Source organism: Sus scrofa, chromosome X, assembly GCF_054392235.1.
Source record: "Sus scrofa isolate SSC_HxYL_T2T_F1_AM1 chromosome X, Sscrofa_HxYL_maternal_Yorkshire_Landrace_v2.0, whole genome shotgun sequence".
Taxonomy (NCBI): domain Eukaryota; kingdom Metazoa; phylum Chordata; class Mammalia; order Artiodactyla; family Suidae; genus Sus; species Sus scrofa.
The window spans coordinates 134,326,398-134,348,979 of record NC_139401.1 but is presented as its reverse complement, the minus strand read 5'-3'; the positions used below and the strand labels follow the sequence as shown (position 1 = coordinate 134,348,979).

General features: G+C 50.4%; 1 protein-coding gene across 1 annotated transcript; it reads right to left on the bottom strand.

Annotated features, from left to right (window-relative positions):
• Positions 1 to 12,230: 12,230 nt before the first annotated feature.
• PWWP4 (PWWP domain containing 4) lies at positions 12,231 to 22,582 on the bottom strand. The gene is given in 3 exon segments (XM_085008484.1): positions 12,231 to 15,789; positions 16,339 to 16,616; positions 22,509 to 22,582. A coding segment is annotated over 1 exon segment (1,983 nt). The 5' UTR covers positions 15,561 to 15,789; positions 16,339 to 16,616; positions 22,509 to 22,582; the 3' UTR covers positions 12,231 to 13,577.

The window sequence follows — 22,582 nt, the reverse complement described above, 5'->3', positions numbered from 1 at the left end:
TTTGACAATACTTTTTTTAGAGTACAGAGCTGAGAAGCAATTGGACCTGAAGAAGTTAAATCACATAGTTCCTGGGCAGCAGGGCCTCTGAGGGGGCATCCCCTAGGGCTATGGGGTAGAAAACCAGCACTGGGAAGTTGGAGAGAGGACAGGGTCACCTGACAGAGGAGAACTGTGCCACTACCTTGCCTGGGAAACAAGTTAAAAGCATGTGATTGGTGTATAGGAATGTGCCCACCATGTGGGTCCATAATGAGTATGATGAATGCAAAAAGGATCAAACCTGTCATAGTGATGAGAAAGTCCAGCTTTGTGATTCACCTACCCTCAGCCAAGGAGGATTGATGCTTTCTAAGACAATGGAGGTGTAAGATTTTTTTAATGTAAAGAGCTCCTGTATTCCATCAGCCAGCACATATGGACTGGCATATGCTTAGGCATAGTGAGCTGGGCATAAAGACTAAGTCTGATGCAGCTTATATTCTCATGTGTGGAACACACCATACACAAGTAAGCAAATAAATATTTACCACAATTTCTAATGGTGACAAATCTCTGTTGAGAAGAAAGCAGGATGATGTGATAAGGTATTGAAAGAGTCAAGGATTACCTTAGGCAGGTGGTCAAGGAAGGCTTCTTGTTGGATTTGTTGTTTCTGGCAGCCAAGTGCAATTTGAGGTGAAACAGATAGTATTTAAATTTGTGGAATTGACTGACATGACCTAGGGGAGTGGTTCTCAAACCTGAGGGTGCATTAGAACCACCAGAAGGGCTAGTGAAACACAGGATACTTGGCCTCATCTCCAGAGATTCTGATTCAGTCAGTGCGGGGCATAGGCCAAGAATTTGCTTTCACATCAGGCTCCCAGGGGATGCTAGTGCTCCTGGTCCTGCACTTGGAGAACCACTGTCCTCTGGGATGAGTGGAGCTGGGAATAGAAGGCAGCTGAAGATTAAACCTAGATTTAGAGGTTGGACTATGAAGAGGGGCAGATAGGTAGAGAGAGAAGCAGGAGGATGTAGTGCCCTGGAAACTGGGGCAATAGAGTTTGAAAACTACATTGAATATTCTGAAGAGTTTGAGAGCTGAGGCCTGAGAAACGATATTGGATTTAGAATCCAGTAGGATGCTGAACTCTGGTTTTGTTTGTTTTTTTTTTTGCAAATAGTACTGTGAAGTTGTACCATCTGGGGAGGGGTGGGGGAGTGGCCTTCAATTCACTACAGCCTGCAGAGAAAGCTGCTGGAGTAAATGTATCTGTGGACAGGAATATGGGGAGAAACTTGCAGTGAACATTTATACTTAGTTAAACCATGACTAACCACAGAATTCACACAGAAGGAAAACAAATGGAACAAAGAGGAAAAGGTCTTTGGTTATAGCCTAATCTTATTGCAAACAGAGAATTCATAGAGACAAACTTTTGGACTAGTCTTTATATTCATTTCTCTTTGTTCAAATCTCTGGTGCGGTTTCTGTCTCCTGACTGCTCCACTCAATATCATCACACTGTCTAGAAGCCCACAATGCAAACTTTCTGCCCATCACAATAAATCTAAATTTCTTGGTCCCACCAACCTTTGGAACATATGCCCTTAGGATTATCTCAGAGACCTAACTTTCCTAACTTTATGGTATGGTATTTAAAATTATCCCATTTCCAGAAAACATTCTATTTTATTTCATTGCCCAGGGAAGTTTTCCTATCAGCAAGAAAAGTACTGGCTCGGCAACCTGAGCCATCTGACCCCATGGCAGCTGAGTATGTGGTGTGTTAGGGGACTGTGACATTGTTCTAAGGTATGGGCACCCCTCAGGAAAGTAATAAGAACAGGCTTTGGATTGTTGCAATAGACCTTAAGAGACTTTAATGCTTTGGAGAGCTGAGGGTCTTGTTCTCAGAATAAAACTTCAGAGTCTGCCCTTGTATAGGGTCTTTCTACCTGTGTTCAGCATATGTAAGAGCATCAGCAGGTCAGAGGCACTAGATTGGCAGTCCAGGTAGTCTCAGCTTCCATTCTGCATTCTTTCAATGACCTGTGGGTCTCACTGCTTACAGAGTCAGTGTCTGGAGTGCATGTTTGGCCCAGATGGGTTATACTCTTCTGAACTGTGAGAATCCACACAGTGCCTGAAAGCAAGTAGATGCTCATGAGAGGCCTGTTGAGCAAATAAATGAGCACCATTTACTGGGACCCCATGATATGATGCTGTTGACCCTCTCTTTCTCTTCTAAGATGTCGTGCTTGCTTGCTTCTCTCCTGTCCCTGTCCATGATTTTCTGCTCTCCTTTGCTGATCACTTCTAAACCTCTACTCCTGCCCAGACCTCTCCTCTGACCTCCAGACCTGTGTGCTGACCCAACTTCTGGTTATTTCCATCTAGAGCTTCCACTGTGTCTTAGTCCATTCATGCTGCTATAACAAAATACTGTAAACTGGGTGACTTATCAACATTTATTTGCTCATTTATGGATGGATGGATGGGCAAATACCATGCTAGAAACTATTGTTAAGAGCTTCCTAGGTTTCACATTGTTCTAGTCCATCCTCCATGTAATTGCCTGAGTGACCATTCAAAAATTAAAATATAAATCACCTTAGGTGGCTGCTTGGAATCCTGCAGTGGCTCCTTTGGAAACATTGGCCTCCTGGATATAGGGCAAAGGGAAAGGGAGTTGCAGCTATATTACTCTTAGACAAAAGAGACTTTAAAGCAAGTAGCTATTTCTAGAGACAAAAAAGTTCATGTCATTAGAGGCTAAAGCAATTTCAAAGGAATCATCTGATAACAAAGTTTCAAAATGTGTAAAGCAAAACTTGACAGAAATATAAAGGAAAATTGACAGAACCACTGTAATATTAGGAAAAATTAACATCTTAACTTCTAAAAAGAGTGCTAAATGGACAAAAAATCACATTCTCCTCAAGTGCACATGGAACATTCTCTAAGATGGATCACATCCTGGACTACAAATCCAACCTCACTAACTTCAAGAAAATTGAAATCATATCAAGCATCTTTTCTGACCACAATGCTATATGCCTGGAAATCAACAAGAAGAAAAAAACTGCAAAAAAAAAACCCCACAAACACGTGGAGACTAAACAACATGCTACTAAACAACCAGTGGATCACTGAAGAAATCAAAGAGGAAATTAAAAAATACCTAGCAGCAAATGACAACAAAGATACGACACTCCAAAACCTATGGGATGCAGCAAAAGCTGTTCTAAGAGGAAAGTTTATAGCAATACAAGCCCACCTCAGGAAACAAGAAAAAGCTCAAATAAAGAAGCTAACTTGGAGTTCCCGTCGTGGTGCAGTGGTTAACGAATCCGACTAGGAACCATGAGGTTGTGGTTTCGGTCCCTGCCCTTGCTCAGTGGGTTAACGGTCTGGCGTTGCCGTGAGCTGTGGTGTAGGTTGCAGACGTGGCTCGGATCCCGCGTTGCTGTGGCTCTGGCGTAGGCCGGCGGCTACAGCTCCGATTCAACCCCTAGCCTGGGAACCTCCATATGCCACGGGAGCGGCCCAAGAAATAGCAACAACAACAACAACAACAAAAGAAGCTAACTTTACATCTAAAGCAGCTTGAGAGAGAACAGACAAAATCTAAAGTTAGTAGAAGGAAAGAAATCATAAAGATCAGAGCAGAAATCAATGAAATAGAAACAAAGAAAACTATAGAAAAGATTAATGAAATGAAAAGCTGGTTCTTTGACAAGATCAACAAAACTGATAAACCCTTAGCCAGACTTATCAAGGAAAAAAAGAGAGAGAACTCAAATCAATAAAATTAGAAATGAAAAAGGAGAAGTCACAACGGACATCACAGAAATACAAAGGATCATGAGAGACTACTATATGCAACTACATGCCAATAAAATGGAAAACCTAGAAGAAATGGACAAATTCTTAGAAAAGTACAATCTTCCAAGACCAAACCAAGATGAAATAGAAAAGATGAACGGACCCATCACAAGTACTGAAATTGAAACTGTGATTAAAAAACTTCCAACAAACAAAAGTCCAGGACCAGATGGCTTCACAGGCGAATTCTATCAAACATTTAGAGAAGAGCTAATTCCTATCCTTATGAAACTATTCCAAAAAATTGCAGAGGAAGGGATACTCCCAAACTCATTCTATGAGGCCACCATCACCCTCATTCCAAAACCAGACAAAGATACCACAAAGAAAGAAAAGTACAGGCCAATTTCACTGATGAACATCGATGCAAAAATCCTCAACAAAATACTAGCAAACCGCATCCAACAATACATTAAAAGGATCGTACATCATGATCAAGTGGGATTTATCCCAGGGATGCAAGGATTCATCAATATCTGCAAATCTGTCAGTGTGATACACCACATTAACAAACTGAAGAATCTCAATAGACGTGGAAAAAGCCTTTGACAAAATCCAATGCCCATTTCTGATTTAAAAAAAAAAAAAACCTTCAGAAAGTGGGCATAGAGGGAACCTACCTCAACATAATAAAGGCCATATATGACAAACCCACAGCAAACGTCATTCTCAATGGTGAAAAGCTGAAAGAATTCCCCCTGAGATCAGGAACAAGACAAGGATGTCCACTCTTGCTACTACTATTCAACATAGTTTTGGAAGTCCTAGCCATGGCAATCAGAGAAATAAAAGAAATAAAAGGAATCCAAATTGGAAAGGAAGAAGTAAAACTATCCCTAATTGCATATGACATGACACTATACCTAGAGAATCCTAAAGACTCTACCAGAAAACTGTTAGAGCTCATCCATGAATTTGGCAAAGTCGCAGGATACAAAATTAATACACAGTAATCGACTGCATTTCTATATACTAACAATGAAAGATGAGAAAGAGAAATTAGGGAAGCAATCCCATTTACCATCACATCCAAAAGAATAAAATACCTAGGAGTAAACCTACCTAAAGAGACAAAAGACCTGTACTCTGAAAACTATAAGACCCTGATGAAAGAAATCAAAGATGACATAGAGAAATGGAAAGACATACCGTGCTCATGGATTGGAAGAGTTATTATCAAAATGACTATACTACCTAAGGCAATCTACAGAATCAATGCAATACTTATCAAATTACCAAGGACATTTTTCACAGATCTCGAACAAAATATTTTAAAGTTTGTTTGGAAGCAGAAAAGACCCAGAATAGCCATAGACATCCTGAAAAGAAAAATGGAACTGGAGGAATCAGGCTCTCAGACTTCAGAGTATACTACCAAGCAACAGTCATCAAATCTATATGGTACTGGCACAAAGATAGAAATATAGATCAGTGGAACAGGATAGAAAGCCCAGAATTAAACCCATGCACCTACAGCCAACTCATCTATGACAAAGGAGGCAAGAATATACAATGGAGAAAGGACAGCTTGTTCAATAAGTGATGCTGGGAAAACTGGACAGCCACATGTAAAAGAATGAAATTAGAACACTCCCTAACACTGTACACAAAAATAAACTCAAAATGGATTAAAGACCTAGATATAAGACCAGATATTATAAAACTCTTAGAGGAAAACATAGGCCAAACACTCTCCAACATAAATGACAGCAACATCTTCTTAAATGCATCTCTCAGAGTATTGACAATAAAAACTTAAAAGTTTCTACACAGCAAAGGAAACCCTAAACAAAATGAAAAGACAACGCACAAAATGGGAGAAAACCTCCACAAATGAATCGACTGACAAGGGATTATTGTCCAAAATTTATAAACCCCTCTTACCACTCAATACCAAAAAAAAAAAAAAAAAAAAAAAAAAACCATCAAAAAAATGGGCAGAAGATCTAAACAGACAATTCTCCAAAGAAGACACAGAGATGGCCAAAAAACACATGAAAAGATGTTCAACATCACTCATTATTAGAGAAATGCAAATCAAAACCACTATGAGGTACCACCTCACACCAGCCAGAATGGCCATCATCAAAACGTCTACAAACAGTAAGTGCTGGAGAGGGTGTGGAGGAAAAGGAACACTAGTACACTGTTGGTGGGATTGTACATTGGTGCAACCACTGTGGAAAACAGGATGGAGATGCCTCAGAAAACTAAACATAGAACTACCATTTGATCCAGCAATCCCACTCCTGGGCATCTATCCAGAGAAAACCACGACTTGCAAAGACACATGTACTCCGATGTTCACTGCAGCACTATTTGCAATAGCCAAGACATGGAAACAAGCTCAATGTCCACTGACAGAGGAGTGGATCCAGAAGAAGTGGTTCATATACACAATGGAATATTACTTAGCCATTAAAAGGAACAAAATACTGGCATTTTTAGCAACATGGATGGACCTAGAAATTATCACGCTAAGTGAAGTCAGTCAGACAATGAGACACCAACATCAAGTGCTTTCACTGACATGTGGAATCTGAAAAAAGGACAGAATGAACTTCTTTGCAGAACAGGTACTGACTCACAGACTTTGAAAAACATATGGTTTCCAAAGGAGACAGTTTGGGGGGTGGGGGGATGTGCTGGGGTGTGGGATGGAAATCCTATAAAATTGGATTGTGATGATCATTGTACAACTATAAATGTAATAAATTCATTGAGTAATAAAAGAACCATTAGAAATCATTAAGCAATATTAAACAATGGTTAAAAAAATTAAAAAGTTTGATTTTCAAATCAGAAACCAAATAAGTTCCATACATTGTAATTGGCAGAGATATCTCTTAAGACCCTTTTAATTATAATATTATTTTTCCCTTTTATCTTTCTTTTTACTGTGGTAAAATTCACATAACATCAAATTTAACAATTTTAAAGTATACAATTAAAGGGCATTTAGTATACTCAAAAAATTCTACAACCATCACCACTAAATAGTTCCAGAACATTTCACCACTCCAAAAGTAAGCCCTTACCCATTAAGCAGTCATTCTTATCCCCACATTCTCCAGGTCCTGGCAAACACTGATCTGTTTTGTATCTTTTTGAAGTTGCATATTCTGGATATTTCATATTAATGGAATCAAACAACATGTGGTGTTTTGTGACTGGAATTTTTCACTCAGCATAACATTTTTAATGTTTGTGAGTGTTATAGCATATAACAGCACTTCATTGATTTTAATTGACTGAATAACATTTAATTGTATGCATATACCATATTTGTTTATCCATTATTAATTTGATGGAAATTTGGGTTGTTTCCATTTTTTGTTATTGTGAACAAGGCTTCTATAAACATTCTTGTACATTTTTTTGTCTAAAATTCTGTTTTCAGTTCTTTTGGGTATATCCCTAGGAGTAGAATTGATAGGTCTATGATCATTCTTTATTTAATATATTGAGAAATCATCAAATTGTTTTATATAGTGGCCAGGCCATTTTATGTTCCCACCAACAATATATGAGGGTTCCAGTTTCCTCACATTCTTACCAACACTAATTATTTTCCTTTTAAAAATATTATATCCATCTTAGTGAGTGTGAAGGGGTATTTCACTGTGTTTTTTTTTTAAAGATACAATTAAAAGTGTCTTCAGATTCACAGATAAAGAGAACAAACTAGTGGTTACCAGTGCGGAAGGGCAAGGGGGGTAAAATAGGGGAAGGGGACTAAGAGGAAGAAACCACTAGGCATATAAGAATAAACAAAGATGGAATATACAGCATAGGAAAGATATACTCCATATGAAGTTATTAGATAATACTGGCTTAGCTATAAAAATATTGAATCACTGAAAAATGTGCCTTACTATTGAGATGTCAGATAGTTGTGATTAAAATTTTATGATTCTAATTTTCTTGACTACCTAAATCAGAAAACTCCAGAATATGCTGTCTTTAAAAATAATTAGGAGTTCCTGTCGTGGCGCTGTGGTTAACGAATCTGACTAGGAACCATGAGGTTGCAGGTTTGATCCCTGGCCTTGCTCAGTGGGTTAAAGGATCCAGCGTTGCCTGCGCTGTGGTGTAGGTCGCAGATGCGGCTCAGATCCCGCGTTGCTGTGGCTCTGGCGTAAGCTGGTGGCTACAGCTCCAATTGGACCCCTAGCCTGGGAACCTCCATGTGCCATGGGAGTGGCCCTAGGAAAAAAAAATAATAATAAAATAAAAATAATTAATGATGATACACTCTAAACAATTCACATTATTTGCTCTTTTCTTTGTCACCTCTTCCCCATCTCCATTCTCAGAGAGGAGAATGTGTGTGTATAGTGTTGGGAGAGCGGCATGTGAGGCTATTTAGTCATTTAGTCTTAAATAATCTCAATGCATTCAAGCCCCTTTCAAATACACTTTATTACATCCAAACTAAAATTTAGGGCCGCATCCACAGCATATGGAAGTTCCTGGGCTAGGGGTCGAATTGGAGCTGCAGCTGCTGGCCTACACCACAGCCATAGCAAGATCCAAGCTACAGCCGTGATCTACATTACTGCTTGTGGCAACATCAGATCCTTAACCCACTGAGCGAGGACAGGGATCAAATCCAAAACCTCATGGTTCCTAGTCGGATTCATTTCTACGGCGCCACAATGGGAACTTCCACATTGTTTTTTGTGTTAAACCACCCTTACCTTCTTGGGATAAATCCAACTTTGTCGCTGTGTATAATCATATTAGTTAAAATTCTTTAAATCCAGAGAATTGCTATATTTGATTTACTAGTATTTTGGGGAGGATTTTTGCATTTCTATTCATAGGGAACATTGGTCTGTACTTTTATTGTGGCGTCTTTGTCTCACTTTGATATCAGGTTAGTGTTGGCCTCATAGAATAAGTTAGGAACTATTACCCTCTTCTATTTTTTTTTTTTGAAAAATTTGAGAAGGATTTATAATTCTTTAAACTTTTGTTAGATTTTACTACGGAAGCCACCTGGTCCTGAGCTTTTCTTTGTTCTGAGGTTTTAGATAATGCTTTCAATCTCCTTGTTTCTATAGGTGTATTGAAAATTTCTGTTTCTTCATTAGTCAGTTTTTAGTTTGCGTGTTTCTAGGAATTTGTCCATTTCATCTAAGTTATGTAATTTTGGATGTTCAATTGTTTATTGTATTCTCTTACGGTCTTTTTAAATCTCTGTAAGATTGATAGTAATGTCCCCACTTTCATTTCTGACTTTAGTCCTTTGAGTCTTCTCTCATTTTTTAGTATAGAATCAATATTGCTTTTATTTTCTTATATTGTAGGGAATAGCAGCGTATTGACTTCCATGTGTGTCTTCCTTTATAATGTCACTTGACTCAATATGAAGATTCTACCACCTACCAAGTACATTATAGCTAACTATTATACTGAGAGTCTGGAGAAAAAAACCCTGGGTGGGTCCACAGAACCATTGGATCGCTTGTCAGATGAAATTGAGAGAGAACCTACGTACCTATATTTCACAAGCCCCTTTCTTATCAGAGAATCTCATATTCAATACCCTTTATTAAAATTCAGGTATCCTCCTTTCCACAGATTTTTGGGGAATGCTTGACTGAGTTTATTATGACCTCTACTTCAATCAATGGCAGGGGCCTTTGGACTGACTTACTTCATGAGGGACTACAGTTTTCCATTATAGCTGATAACACTAGCCTTCTACTTTCCAGCTCTCCTTTTCATCTTTTTATAAAAATCAAGTAATACCTTTGTCAGTTGTCCACACATCTAGACCCTGAGACACTAACATCTATAACATTACCACAAATCCATGTGGTCAAATGAGACTGTCCCCATCCTTACCTTGCTATTCAGTGTAGTATTTGTGCTCACCTTGCCCTTAATGGCATTGCGCCAACATCAGGGCCCTGCAGTTTAAGAATCCTGTCATCTCCATTGATTGCCAGTTCCATGACAACATCGCTTGCCTCCAACAATGGTTTGCAAAAGAGTTAGAATTGAGTTTTCAAAGAAGCCAGTGCTGCTTCACCAACACACTGCTTATTTGAGTAGTAATTTATCTGCCTTACAGGGGAACAAAAGCCAGAGGTAGGATACCTGGCTTCACATTATAAATCATATTTAAAAAAACCTACTCCACTAGATTTTTTCACCAAACCCTTAATTTTCTCTGCCAAGGCATTCCCGATATTTCCATATCTTTATGTGAGGCTGTTATTGCTCAGTCTTATAATATGTATATTAGGCTGCTAGTTTGGCCACTTTAAGGAGCTTAAACCCCAAGTTTCAGCTCTATGTTCCCATGTCAATAGGTGCTCCCCATGTTGACTTGTATTCTGCCTCATGTCTTGCTGGTTCTACATCCTCAAAATTTATGGGCATATATTTTATCCCAGGTGAGGCAGGTACATATGAGCCCATTCCTTCAGAATGTGAGGTATTTCCCATCCAGACAAAGCTGTATGTCCTCCCTCATGCTGGTATCTTACCAAGTGATACCTACCTACCCTTGATATTAGGCTGAGACCAGTAGAAATGAACAGAGATGGATATTTGAATAGGAGAAGCAACATCTCTGAGTAACTGCCTTAGATGTGATCCTTGTAGGTTCTCCAAGAAAAAAGATGCTTCTCTCCAGTAACAAGTGTTAGGGGTTGTGAGTGCCTAGCAGAGGGTCCAGAGGATTCTGAATATTCAACATTTTCATGTTTGACACCTTACTAAGTCTCAGGGTATCACGTGTTCTATGTCAGCTCCATACAGCATACGGAGAACTGTACATCTGTGTAAGCAATCACTTTGCAACTGGAAGTTTCCCTTCAGCAAAAACCAACAGGCACCCAGGAACTCACAACCATGGGAAACCCCAGGGCTCTGGTTTCACATATATGCCATCAGTCCATGATGCTGATAAATATTTCTCTCTGAGAAGATGTGGTAGTGCATCCCAGACATGTTAGAAATTAGGTTGTCGCCAGGTCACAAGACGGTGAGCCCCTTCCTAAGGAACCCAGAACTTATGCTCAGAGCAGACTTGGAAACACCAGACACGCTCTACCAACTCACTCTTAAACACCAGACATGCTCTACCAGCTCACAGTGCTTTGAAGGAATGAGTGAGTGAAAGAATGAACAGGAGTTCCCATCGTGGCTCAGCGGTTAACAAATCCGACTAGGAACAATGAGGTTGCGGGTCCCATTCCTGGCCTTGCTCAGTGGGTTAAGGATGCGGTGTTGCCGTGAGCTGTGGTGTAGGTCACAGACGGGGCTCAGATCCCGTGTTGCTGTGGCTGTGGCGTGAGCCGGCGGCTACAGCTCCGATTAGACCCCTAGTCTGGGAACCTCCATATGCCATGGGAGCGGCCCTAGAAAAGACAAAAATAAAAAAAAAATGAATGAATTAATGAGGTCATAAAGAAAATATGAGAACCTGCAGGTAGGCCTGTCTCCCTGAGAAAGCTGAGGCTGGGGGGATGCACTTGCCTCAGAGAGACATGGTGTGTTACAGAAGAGCGAAAGTGTGCTGTCCCAGGGTATAAGGTCCACATAAAGCATGGAGGCAGTTCATTTCCAAGCATGTCCCAGGTCTCTGAGGACGTCATGTGTATTGGCCCAGGCAGAAATGGCCCAGGAGTCTTGGCCTCTCTCAGGCCGCGTCCAGAGGGGATCCACTGGGCCTGAGGCTGATACGATTTGGAAGCGCCTCTTCTAAAATGACAAAAATGAGCCTGAAAGAGAGTATTTATCTAGGGTGAGAAGAGGACTGATGGTGAACTCGCAAAGATGGCGAGGGACCCGTCCAAATTCTAAAATTACATATGCATCCACAAGCGTGGCTGTACATGTCCGTAGACCTATATGTGCGTATATGTATGTACACGAATGCATTATACAGTCACACGTACGTGTATAAATACGTATACCCATACACACACAGACATATTACACATACACGTATTGAATAGACACATACCTGTGTGTGTGTGTGTGTGTGTGTGTGTGTGTGTGTGTGTGTGTGGTGTGTGGATATACATGCGTATATGTGATGGTCCAACTATGTGTTGTACAATATGACGTTTGAAGGACAAGGGGTTGGAGGTGAAAGAGACGAGGGCTGTACTGCGAATCAAAACAGCCGGCCTTTGCCCATTTCACCCCCCAAAACTCACGTGGCCCTGTGAACAGGTAGCAGGAGCCCGTGAGTGACAGGCGACGCCAAGAACAAAAACGCGCTCAGGTTCACGTTACACCTTCAATGTTTATTTTCACGGTGAGTTTTAAACAGGAAACGAGCTTTGCGAACATTGTCACCCGCACCCCCCTCCCCCCGGCGGCCCCCCCCCGCGCGCTCAAAGAAAGGAATGTCGTCTCAAGTTAGGGTAACAGCTCTTGGACTTCAGGATTTAGCCCTCCATGGCATAGGCTTCACCGAATTCCAGCCAAAGCTGTGCTTAGCTGAATGGAGACTTTCCCGAAACCCAGGTCCCAGCTCCCAGGTCCCAGCTCCCGGCTCCTGGTCCAGCTACCACCGCCGCCGAGGCAGCCTGCGACGACTCGGGGGTCTGCCCCCCTACTGCTGGAACCCGTGGGAGCTGGTCAATGGAGAAGTCGAAAGATCAAGCTAGTTTGGCTTGAGAGGAGTGAGGGCCTTTTGAGGGGGCTCGGGGCCCGGACAGGGTGCCCGCTTTCCTGCACTTGATGCCGGGTAGGTGGGCTCCCAGCAATCAGCCTGGACTCCGAGGTCCAGAGAGCTAGACGGCGTGTGTGCGAGGGCTCCGGGGTCTTCCGCGTGGGGACACATGGCTACCTGTGGAGGGCCCTGTCCCTGACACCAGTGGGCAAGGGAGCTGGGAGTCTGTCTGTGTGGGGAAGCCAAGGAGCCGTGGCAGAAGGGCTCCTCGCACAAGCAGACTCCCGGGGAAAGGGAGAGGCCGCAGTCTTGCACGGGCTGGCAAAGCCTTGTGGGCACGCCCAGGCTGCAGTCACCCGCACTGGCCCGTGGGCTACCTGCAGGTGGTCGGATCACTTTGGGTTTCCGGTGGCTTTTCCGAGAGCCATTTGCAGTAGCCCGCGTAGAGAGAAGGCAGCTCTGTCGGCGGCCGCACCGGCGGACAAGCGTGGCAGGGAAGAGTCGGGACTCCCGTCGGAGGTCGGTGGGTCGGTCGGTCCTTCCCGGCGGTGCGGTGTGTCACGGAGAGAACGGGCAGCCCACAGGGCGTCTCTGTAAAAACAGAGCCTAGAGGTGAGAAGCCACCCACCGCGGCTTGGTTGCCGACCCCAGGGCCTTGCGGAGACGAGACGTAAGGGAGCGTGCGTCCTATTGTAAAATAGTCCAAGGCAGGCTTCCGAAAAGATCTGGAAACGTAGACGTGCGGGCCAGCAGAGGAGAGCGCAGGCGTCAGCGAGCCGCGCGCGAACAGGCCAGTGGCGGGAGGGGCCGGGGCCGAGAAAGGAGGCGACCCCGGCAGGCCCAAGCAGCCGGGATGGACCCAGGGGGAATTGGGCACGCTGGCGAGGCCTCGGCAGGGGCTTCCGGGAGGGGGGTGTGCGCCAGGGAGGCTGGAGGGATCGTGGGTGTCCTCGAGACGGGGCGGCCGCCCACACGAAGGGAGGGAGGGTATGGCTGCGGGGTCTCCCTGCTCAGCTGGCGGGGGTGGGGTGGGGTGGGGGGGGGGGCGCCACAGGGGGAGAGTCATTTAGCCCTGAGCCTCCTGGCGGACCTCTTGCTGAGCTCCCTCAGGACCTTGCGGTCAAAGAGCTCCTTCTCCCGGTAACGCACGGGGGGCCCCTGCAGGTACTTTTGCTCCGCCTGCTTGTAGTCCAGTCCGTCCAGGGCGGCGATGGAGCAGATGATTGCTTCGGGCAGAAGAACCTCCAGGACGAAGCTCACCTTGTCGTCCCGGGTCAGAGCCAGCACGTTCCTGTCTATCTCCCGGTAGATGTCCTGCAGGTGTCTTACCACGACGTCCAGCTGATCGTCGTCCTCCAGGTAGGTCTCCACGCAGATCACGTACCTGCCCGACCTGAGAAACGATGCCAGCCACCTGGAGCGTTTCCTGCCTTTGACGATGTCCAGGAGATGGGGGTCGGCCCCCTTCCTCTTCACGATGAAGTCCACCAGCTTCTGGTTGGCTCGGTCGCGGGCAGCCCGCATGCGGTCCGGGAGGATCTTCCTCCCGCCCAGGGCGGCCTCGTCCTCGGAATCCTCCAGGTCGGCGTAGTTCACCTTCGGGAAGTCCACGCGCAGGGGGCCCTCCTGGATGGCTCTCCTCAGCGGGTAGCTGCAGTCCGCGGCGAAGTAGTCCAGGAAGGAGCCCGCAAAGGAGCCGCGACCCAGCCCGTCTCGGTAGTGGGAGATCAGGGAGAAACACCAGTTCACGCCCTGCCCGTACACCTTCCGGGCTCGCTCCAGCAGCTTCTCCTGCCCGGCACAGTCCAGGGGCTTCAGCCTCCGCAGAGGGACGCGGATGCCGCTGCTCTCCCGGGGCATGTCGGCCTCGATCAAAAGCACCCTGGCGGTCTGCTCTGCCGGGCTGACGCTCTTCACCACGGCTGGCCAGAACGGGTGGTTTTGAAACTTGAACCAGACCATCGTCCCTCTTTCAATGGCACACGGCTCGGGCGGCAGAGCCCTGCCGGCCGGCCGGCCCGCTCCCCGGCCCACGCCCTGCTCTCCGGCGCCGGGGGCGCCGCCAGCCTTGGAGGCGAGCGAGCTTGGAGGGTCTCGCCGCCCTTCCGCGCCCTCCGCTGCCTGCCGCTTCCTCTTCCTGCTGGCCGGACGCAGGGAGGAACGCCGCCTGGTGTTAGGGGCCCCGGAGGGTGCTGCCGCACCCTCCAAGCCTGGATCCCGGGCGCTGGCCCCGGCGGCCTGGCCTTTCCCAGCAGAGCTAGGACGCCCACGGGAGACAGCCGGGGTCTCTGGGCAGAGGCCCCGCGCCGCCTCCTTCAGAGCCTTGGGTCTGGGCCGGCCGCCTCTGCCTCTGGCCCCAGCCCCCTCCTCCTGGGCTGGGCGAGGCCAGGTCCAGCCTCTCGAGGTGTCCTGCCTTCCCTTGCCCCCCTTCTCACCGGCGTCTTCTGACCGTGCCAGGGCGTGGGGGCAGGGCCTGGAGCTCCCCGGGGGTGCCGTTTGCATTTCCCCTGGGTCGGGGGTGAGGGCCGCGTGCCCCAGTGACTTGTCGCCGCCGCCACTGCCGCCGCCGCCTCTGCTCTCTGAAGGTAGCGAGGCGGCTGTGGGCTCTCTGCTCTTCCTGCGACGCCCCGGCAAGTTCCCTTTGGGCGCCCGGCACTTTCTACGAGGGCGCTTGGGCGATCCCGGTGGAGATGGTGCCATGGCGTCTGCATCCCCGGCCCCGCTCTCTGGGGCCAACGTTGCCCTGTCTCTCCGAAGCTCCCGGGCCACTGTAAGAGCCCTCCTGTAGGCCGCTTCCTGGCCCGGCAGGGCGCTGGCCTTCCTCTGCCGGGCAGCTGGTGAGGAGGCCATGGATTCGACCTGAGACTCGCTCCGGGGCCTCACGTCTGGGCTTTTCACTCTGATCTTCTTGCCTACTGAGAGGGTCTGGACTTCCAGAGCTCAGGCCCGTCTCCTCTTCTGTTTGGGCGAGGGCCTGGACCTGGACAACAGCACGGCTGGCCAAAAGCGGTCCTTCCAGCTGCACAGGACGCCCTTGGCCACCATCGTGGGCGTCCGCCTTGGGTGCCGGGAGGTAATTAGCTGAGGCCAAGCGGCCTGGCCGTCATACCCGCAGCCGAGGCAGGTCTTCCTTCAACAGGGAGGTTCCTCTCCACACCTCGATGCCGAGACGGGGACTACAAAGCATCCCAGCGTGGGTGGCCGGTCCTTCTCTGCCCCCACCTCCGAGGGCCACGGGAGCCCCTGTCCAGAGGGGACCAGACACGGGAGAGGCCTGGAACATGGGAAAGGAAAAGAGGAAACCTATCAGGAGGAAAGGCCCTTGCGAAAGTAGAAGCATGTTGGTCAGAGAGAACGGGTGAGAGAGAAAGCAGAGCCATATACGGGGTGTGGCTACCCCGCAAGCACGTGGGGAAACCCTACGGAAGAGGCGGGAGGAGATGGATCGCCCTCCAAACCCAGCGTCTCCACATCTTGCTTGCCGCTGTCTAGGAAAGAGCAGGGGTGTGTGTGTGGGGGGGTGTGTTGGGGGGTGTGTGTGTGTGGGGGGGGGTGTTTCTCGTAGGCCCGATCCCATTTGAGTCATCGGATGTCCTGTGCCCTTTGTCCTCCTTGGGGCCTGTCCTAGGGGATGGCGTCACTTTGTCCTTTCTGGGGTGCTCGTGCCCCGCTGCCCGCGCAGCCAGGGGAGCCAGAGGTGACCTCCGGCCTACAGGTCCTGGGGGTCGGTGCAGCGCCACGTTCAGGAGCCCGGGTTTGGAATCCAGAGGTTCCTGGAGAGCCCACTGCCCATGGAGCATTTAGTGGCACGGGGAACGCTTACCCAGGGCCGGGAGGATCATGGTTGGTGTGGTTCCGAGGTAGGATCCGTGGATTCCCGCAGGCCGACCGCTCGTCCCGCAGGCCCTTCACCCCGCTCTGTGCTTCTGAAGTGCACTGCTGGCCCGGGGATCAACTGGCGTCCAAGGCAGAGACCCAGGCCCTCGGCACCACTGCCAGGGAGCTCACAAAAGGGCAAAGGCAGGTAGGACATCAAGCCGGGCAAACGGGGATGGGCTCGGCACGCCCCCTCCCCCACGTCCAGGTGGCCTGCACGCCACTCTGCAACAGGAAGGCTGGTTAAATCTCACGGAGAACGCAGGAGACCTGTTTACCGTCTTCCTTCTGTTGCACCTCCAAAGGCCTGCACGTCAAGCCACTGAGGTTCTGCTAGTCCCTCCTGCTGCGGAGGCGTGGCAACAACCACTCTCGTGGTAGCCACGGCCTGGCCCGGACACATCGATTGAACAGCAGCAGGCGCCAAAGAACCCAGATGGCCAAAGCCATCTCGCGAGAGAAGAGCCGAGCTGGAGGGACCACGCCCTCCGACTTCCTCGCTTCGGACCACACCGCAGGGCTGTGGCCAGCAAAACAGCATGGTGCTGGCACCCAGACAGACCCTTAGATCAGTGGAACAGGCTGGAGAGGGCTGAGGAACACCCACACCCAGCGGGGCCGACTCATCCGTGCCGGCAAAGGAGGCAGAGCAAGCCCAGACGGCGGCGGGGAAAGGCCAGCCTCCTCCACAAGCAGCGCCGGGACACCCGGACAGCTCCGTGCCAAAGATTGCGACCGGTCCCCTTGCTCACAGCCTCGACAGGATAAGCTGCAATTGGACTACCGGCGGACGCGTCAGCCCCGAAGCCATAAGCCTCCTAGAAGGCCACCCTGGGATCGGCAGTGGGTTTTCCCGGTAGGGCAACAGAAGCACGAGCAGTGAGTGAACCCAGCGTCCTGCCCGAGGCTGCACCGTACAGCATAGGAAATGCAGTCCCTAATGGTGATACGGTCGTACCTCTGTAGGGTGGTAGACGGTGGCCAGGCTGATCGTCTTGGTGATCGATCGCTGAGTAACGGATCAACACATCGAATCACCATGCTCGCCGCCTGAAACCAATATCATTCTGCATGCCCACTGTAACTTGGCAAAAAGAGGGAAGAGCAGCTCTCCTTCTGGGGGGCGGTGTGTCTGTGTGTGTGTGTGTGTGTGTGTGTGTGTGTGTAAAGGCATCTCGGGGTCTACAGTGTTAGTGCGTTTTGGGGCTTCTACACTTACACCAAGCGGGCTTTCGGAGACTGTGAAACCACGTGGAGAGAGGTTTAGACGGGAGACCCCACGCCTGTGCAGTAGCCGTGGGTAGGTGCTCGCTCTCAACATCGCGGTGATGGGTTTCCCGCAGAGTTCCCACGCATCCCTGGCACAGCTGCCCACGCAGGTGAGCGGGGGCGACGTTTCCTCCCTCAAGAGCCTATTTCATCGCCCTTTCATGGGAATGCCTGCCCTTTGCATCCCTTTTCTGACTCTCCATGCAGCGTGGACGCACCGCCCCTTAAAAACTGTGCTGAAAGAAGTGCCCCCCCCCCATGTCGAGGGGTGCAGTGCAGAAGGCGCAAGGGTCCTCCATCCCTCTCTTCCCACCCAGAAACGCGCTGTTGACAGGATCTGCGTTTCTGTGGACCTCGCACCCGTGCGGATTCTCACGCACTGACAGGTTTCGGTTCATCCACCACCGGTGTCCAATGGCGCGTGTCCTAACGGGACATGTTGTATTTCCCCGACTGTGCGACGTGGTTCGCGTGGACTCCGAGCTAAAAATCTCACCTCTGGCATGGCTCACCAGACATCCTTTGGGCAGCAGCTGCACAAACGTGTTCTGGGACCAGGTTGCCAGTCTTGCGCTCTAGAGAAGTCCGTGTTCCTGCTCTTAGAGCCCAGGTGCCACGTGAGGACCCAGGACAAAAGGGAGAAGGAAAAGCAGCCGCTGACTCAGCGGCTACAGCGTCCCTGCAGCAGGACCCGCCAGCCCCTCCCGCAAAACGCCACTCCCTGAGTCACCTCCACCCCAGCCAGAGAGCTACCCACCCCCAGACACCCATGCACGTGCACACACGAGCACGTGCACACACACACACACACACCACACACACACACACACACACACACACGATCCGGCGTGACGTTAGAGAGGCAAGTTGCCCGTTCTGGATGCGTTCCTCCCAGGCTCTCTGCCCTCACGTGCAGGCACGTGTTTCTGCCTCTAGCACAGATGTTCTTCTGAGCCCCCCGAGTTCCCTACTCTCAAAGGATGCGTGGGGAAATAGAAAATGATGTGCGCGGTCGGTCGTAAACTGGGAACACCGGGCATCCCGTCCCCTGGCAGCGCTTGTTGCAGGCATCCGGGCCCAAGGTCTCTAGAATGTTTATGCTTTTGGTGCTCCTCCTCCACAGAGGAAAGAGGAACAGCTCATCAATTCTTTGACCGATTTCGACTTGCTCTTGTGTTTACCTCTGTGTGCCGCTTTCTAGGGAGGAAGCACCTGCATGCAGTACCTCAGCGGACCACCAAGATGCCAAACCGCACCATGTTCTTCTGATTACCAAAGCAAGGCCCCTTTTGCATGGGCCGTGAAATGGGACTATCCACAGTCAGTGGTCCCCCCACCGCAGGCTTTGGCCCATGGTCTGACTGTCTTCCGTCAGCGGATGGCACGCAGGCTCTCGGGTGACTTTCTTTTCACATGTTCTGCTAAGGGGAGGACACCCCTGCTCACTCCGTCCCAGGATGTGCACAGCCAAGGAGGGCCGGCGGATGGATGCCAAGGAGATAGACGGGGGAGACAGAGTGACTTGTCGACACGGGTCCTCTCTTGCACCCCAGGAGCAGTGTGCTGGAAATCAAACGCGGAGCAACGCCGGACTGTGTTTTCAAGCGACCCCCAGTTCTCAGAGGGCTCGGAAGCGGAAAAGCGTGCCACGCACCTTCTCGGGGACCGTGCAAGCACAGGTGCCTGCAGAGGGGGAACACCCAGCAGAAGCCAGCAGGGGGCGGTATCGAGAGCGGCCCCACCGTCCACACCTTCGTCGCCCGTTTCGACCACCCGGAAATCAAAGGCCTCGCGTGGGCCAGCTTCCGTTTTCCAGGTCCTGGGGCCCCTCTGGCTCGATCCCACTTGCTCTTTAGGCGAGGGGGCCAAAGAACCGGGTGGCACGGAGCTTCGAGCTCTGCCATCACCAGCCACCATGTCTGGAAGAGTGAGCTGGGAGGCTGGGTTTTAACTCCCTTGCCCAGTGCGGGCTGCCATCCCCGCTGAAGGAAGAGGACATGGAGTTGGCCCTCCACCCTCAGCCCTCAGCAGGCGCTGTCTCAGAAAGAGGGCAAAGTCCCCCGGGATCAGCCCCCACCGCCGCTCCCCAGAGGCAGAAATTCTCTGTTCTTCAGCCCGACGCCCCCTCCCCACAACTGCTGCCTGTTTATGGGAGGTTCTCTGAAGCTGTCAACCTAGTGATTTTAACTGCCCCCCTCCCCCGACATGTATTTCCACAGCAGGAGGACGTGGCAGGTCCCTTTCTTTCCATAAAGGCACCGTGTGTAAAACTCATGCTGTGAAGACCACACGCCACCTGCCCCGCCCTCCCCTGTCTTTGCGACCTTCCAGTGCCAGGCCAGGTCAGCAGAAACTTTCCCGGAATTTGGGAAAGCTCACCGTAAGGTTTCATTGGGTGGGACTTCTCGTGTGGGACGGTGGCGTGAGGAATGTATATCTCTCCTGCTTGTGTCCATCGCTGGTTTCCTCCATGTAGCGAGGTCACGCCTACCGGAGATCTGGGGCGGGGGCAGGAGGGGGGGTTGCTACTTCTTGCCCTTCAATGGCAAGTAGCACAGCTTGCCCAAAGAAAGGCAGCCGATTCGGCTTGTTTCCCACCTCCAGAGGGTCGCCTCTGTCTCTCAAGACCCAGATGCCTTCAAAGTACCCAAGCTCCGCCTTGCAACGGCCCTTCGCGCACGAGCAGTCAGAGAACATATGCCTGCAGGGACGCCCCTCCAGGTTCCACCTCCTCAGAGGACGAGACGCATGAGCCCGTGAGCCGAGAGCTGCGCAAAGGCCAAGCTTGCTCATCAGGGCCGTGGTTTACCGCCAGAGAGTGAACTCTCTCCTGTTCTCTTGCAAACCCGGACGGCCCCTGCCATCCAGCAGGCCAGCTTTCTTTCAGCGATGCTCTACGACCCCCCTTGCCACGGGGAGACCGCCCCTCAGCATCCTCCACGACGCCCGCGAAACCAGGCGCCGCGACCTTAGGGTTAACAGCTCGAGGAGGGGCTCTTTCCTTGCAGGCGAGGCCTCCCGCCCGCCGTGGCTAACACCCCCGAGGGAAGACGAGCACCGCGTGCCCCAGGACAAAGTGGAGCCCTTGTTCGCGGCACTCGTGTCTGCCTCACAGCTCGTCACGACCGCACCGGCCTTTGGCAAGCCGGGCGCTTGCTGCCCGCTGGAGGAAGGCGACGCCGACGAGGCACGCCACGCGGTCCACACAAAGACTGATGCGCTGGCATCTCGGGAGGAATTCGGGCAAAAGGCTGACCAGAGAGGGACTCAGGACAAGCCCGGCGTGCTCCGTCAAACACACGCCCACATGCAGAACAGTGCCAAGTACCTTATCATAGAAAGACGAAACGCACGCAAAGGCCAGGAAGGACAGTGCCTAGCATGGCAAACAGACGTATCGTGGCGTGGTCCCACCGAAAAAGGGAAGAGGCAGAGGGATGGACGTGGGTGGTGAGGGCAGAGGTGGCCTTTCAGGTCAAGCCTGCTGCTGTCAGTGCAGACAGGGAGGACACACGTATGCTCACACAGGCACCCAAACCTTCCTTTCCAAGGGTTCCGAGGAGCCAGGAACCAAAACAGTGGACGGAAGTGAACCGAGAGAAAGCAAGCAGAGAGAAACGGCACCATACTCTCGTGTCGACTGCAACCAAGAGACGTTCCAAGGTGTCTGGGGGGGGGGGTTTCCTTGGAGTTTGCCGGGAATCCGCAATAGGAGCCCGTTAGGATGCCCTCCTGAATGCAGTCACGCGCCCCTGCCCCTGTGGCGTGAAGGGCCATTACTGGGGTAAGCCCGAGAGGAGCAGGGACAGAAGGGAGCGCACCCCCAGCTGTCTCACTTCCAGACCCCCTGTCGCCCTCTGCTTACCCCACCGGCCGACCCTCCCAGGGGCCCAGACGGTGCGGGGAGAAGGGGGTTGGCAGAGCCCCGTCTCAGCACCACATGACGGCACACAGGCCTGGAGCGGAGAGACGTGGGCAGCCTTTCCCCAGGACCCGCTTCCCCCGAAAGCACATCCCTGACCAAGAATGCAATGCTGTGTCCTACAAGGGCTGGCTTTTTCTTTGGCAGCCCAGCAAGGACACAGAAGCCTTAGCATCGTTGGAAGCACCGCTTGCAAACCACATCCCAAACCAAAGCACACCTAGACCAAACAGAACAACCCGGAACCTTCGGAGAAAGGTGTGCTTCTCTAATAAGGAAGGCGCCGTATGCACCGGCCCCAGTTCGCTCCCCCTCACTCTGGGGAGCGGTGTGATCGCAGGACATTCACCGCACTGTAAGGCGTGGTGCGGTCTCAGGAAATCTGACCTTGGAGAACATGTTTCTGAATTTGTGCGTGCCAGCTACTCAGGGTGAGCACGACCTCACCCCCGCCCCCCGGGTTCCACAGAGCTCCTTTAGATCCTCCTCCAGTCCCAGCCAGTCGTCCCGTCTGCTGACGGCAAAGGGTCTCCCTCGCGCCGCACACACAAAACATCTCTCTCCAGGTCGGTGTAAAGGGTGAGTCAACGTACATCTCCGAGGGTTCCTGAGACAGACAGTCCTCGTGAGGCAGAGGTGTAGGAGGAGACATGCTTGGGGATCTCTGCTTTCAGGAACTCTGGTGACAGTGCCCTCGCACAACAGGTGTCACCCTAGGACACTGGAACGGGGCTGGGGTGTGACAGGTCGGTCATTCAGCCACCATGGCCTGTCCCCCCGCCAAACCCCCGGAGGAGGAGCGGCCATCCTCTCTTGTAAAACAGGACGGGTTCAAGCTCCTGACATCCCAGTAAAGACCCCCCCACCACTGGCACCACCCTCCACACACTGGCGCCACACACACACACACACACACACAGACTCACATGGATGGCAGATGCCGACTAGTGTCGATGTGTCTACACTTACTCCATCTCTCCAGTCTGTAAATCTCCTTGTC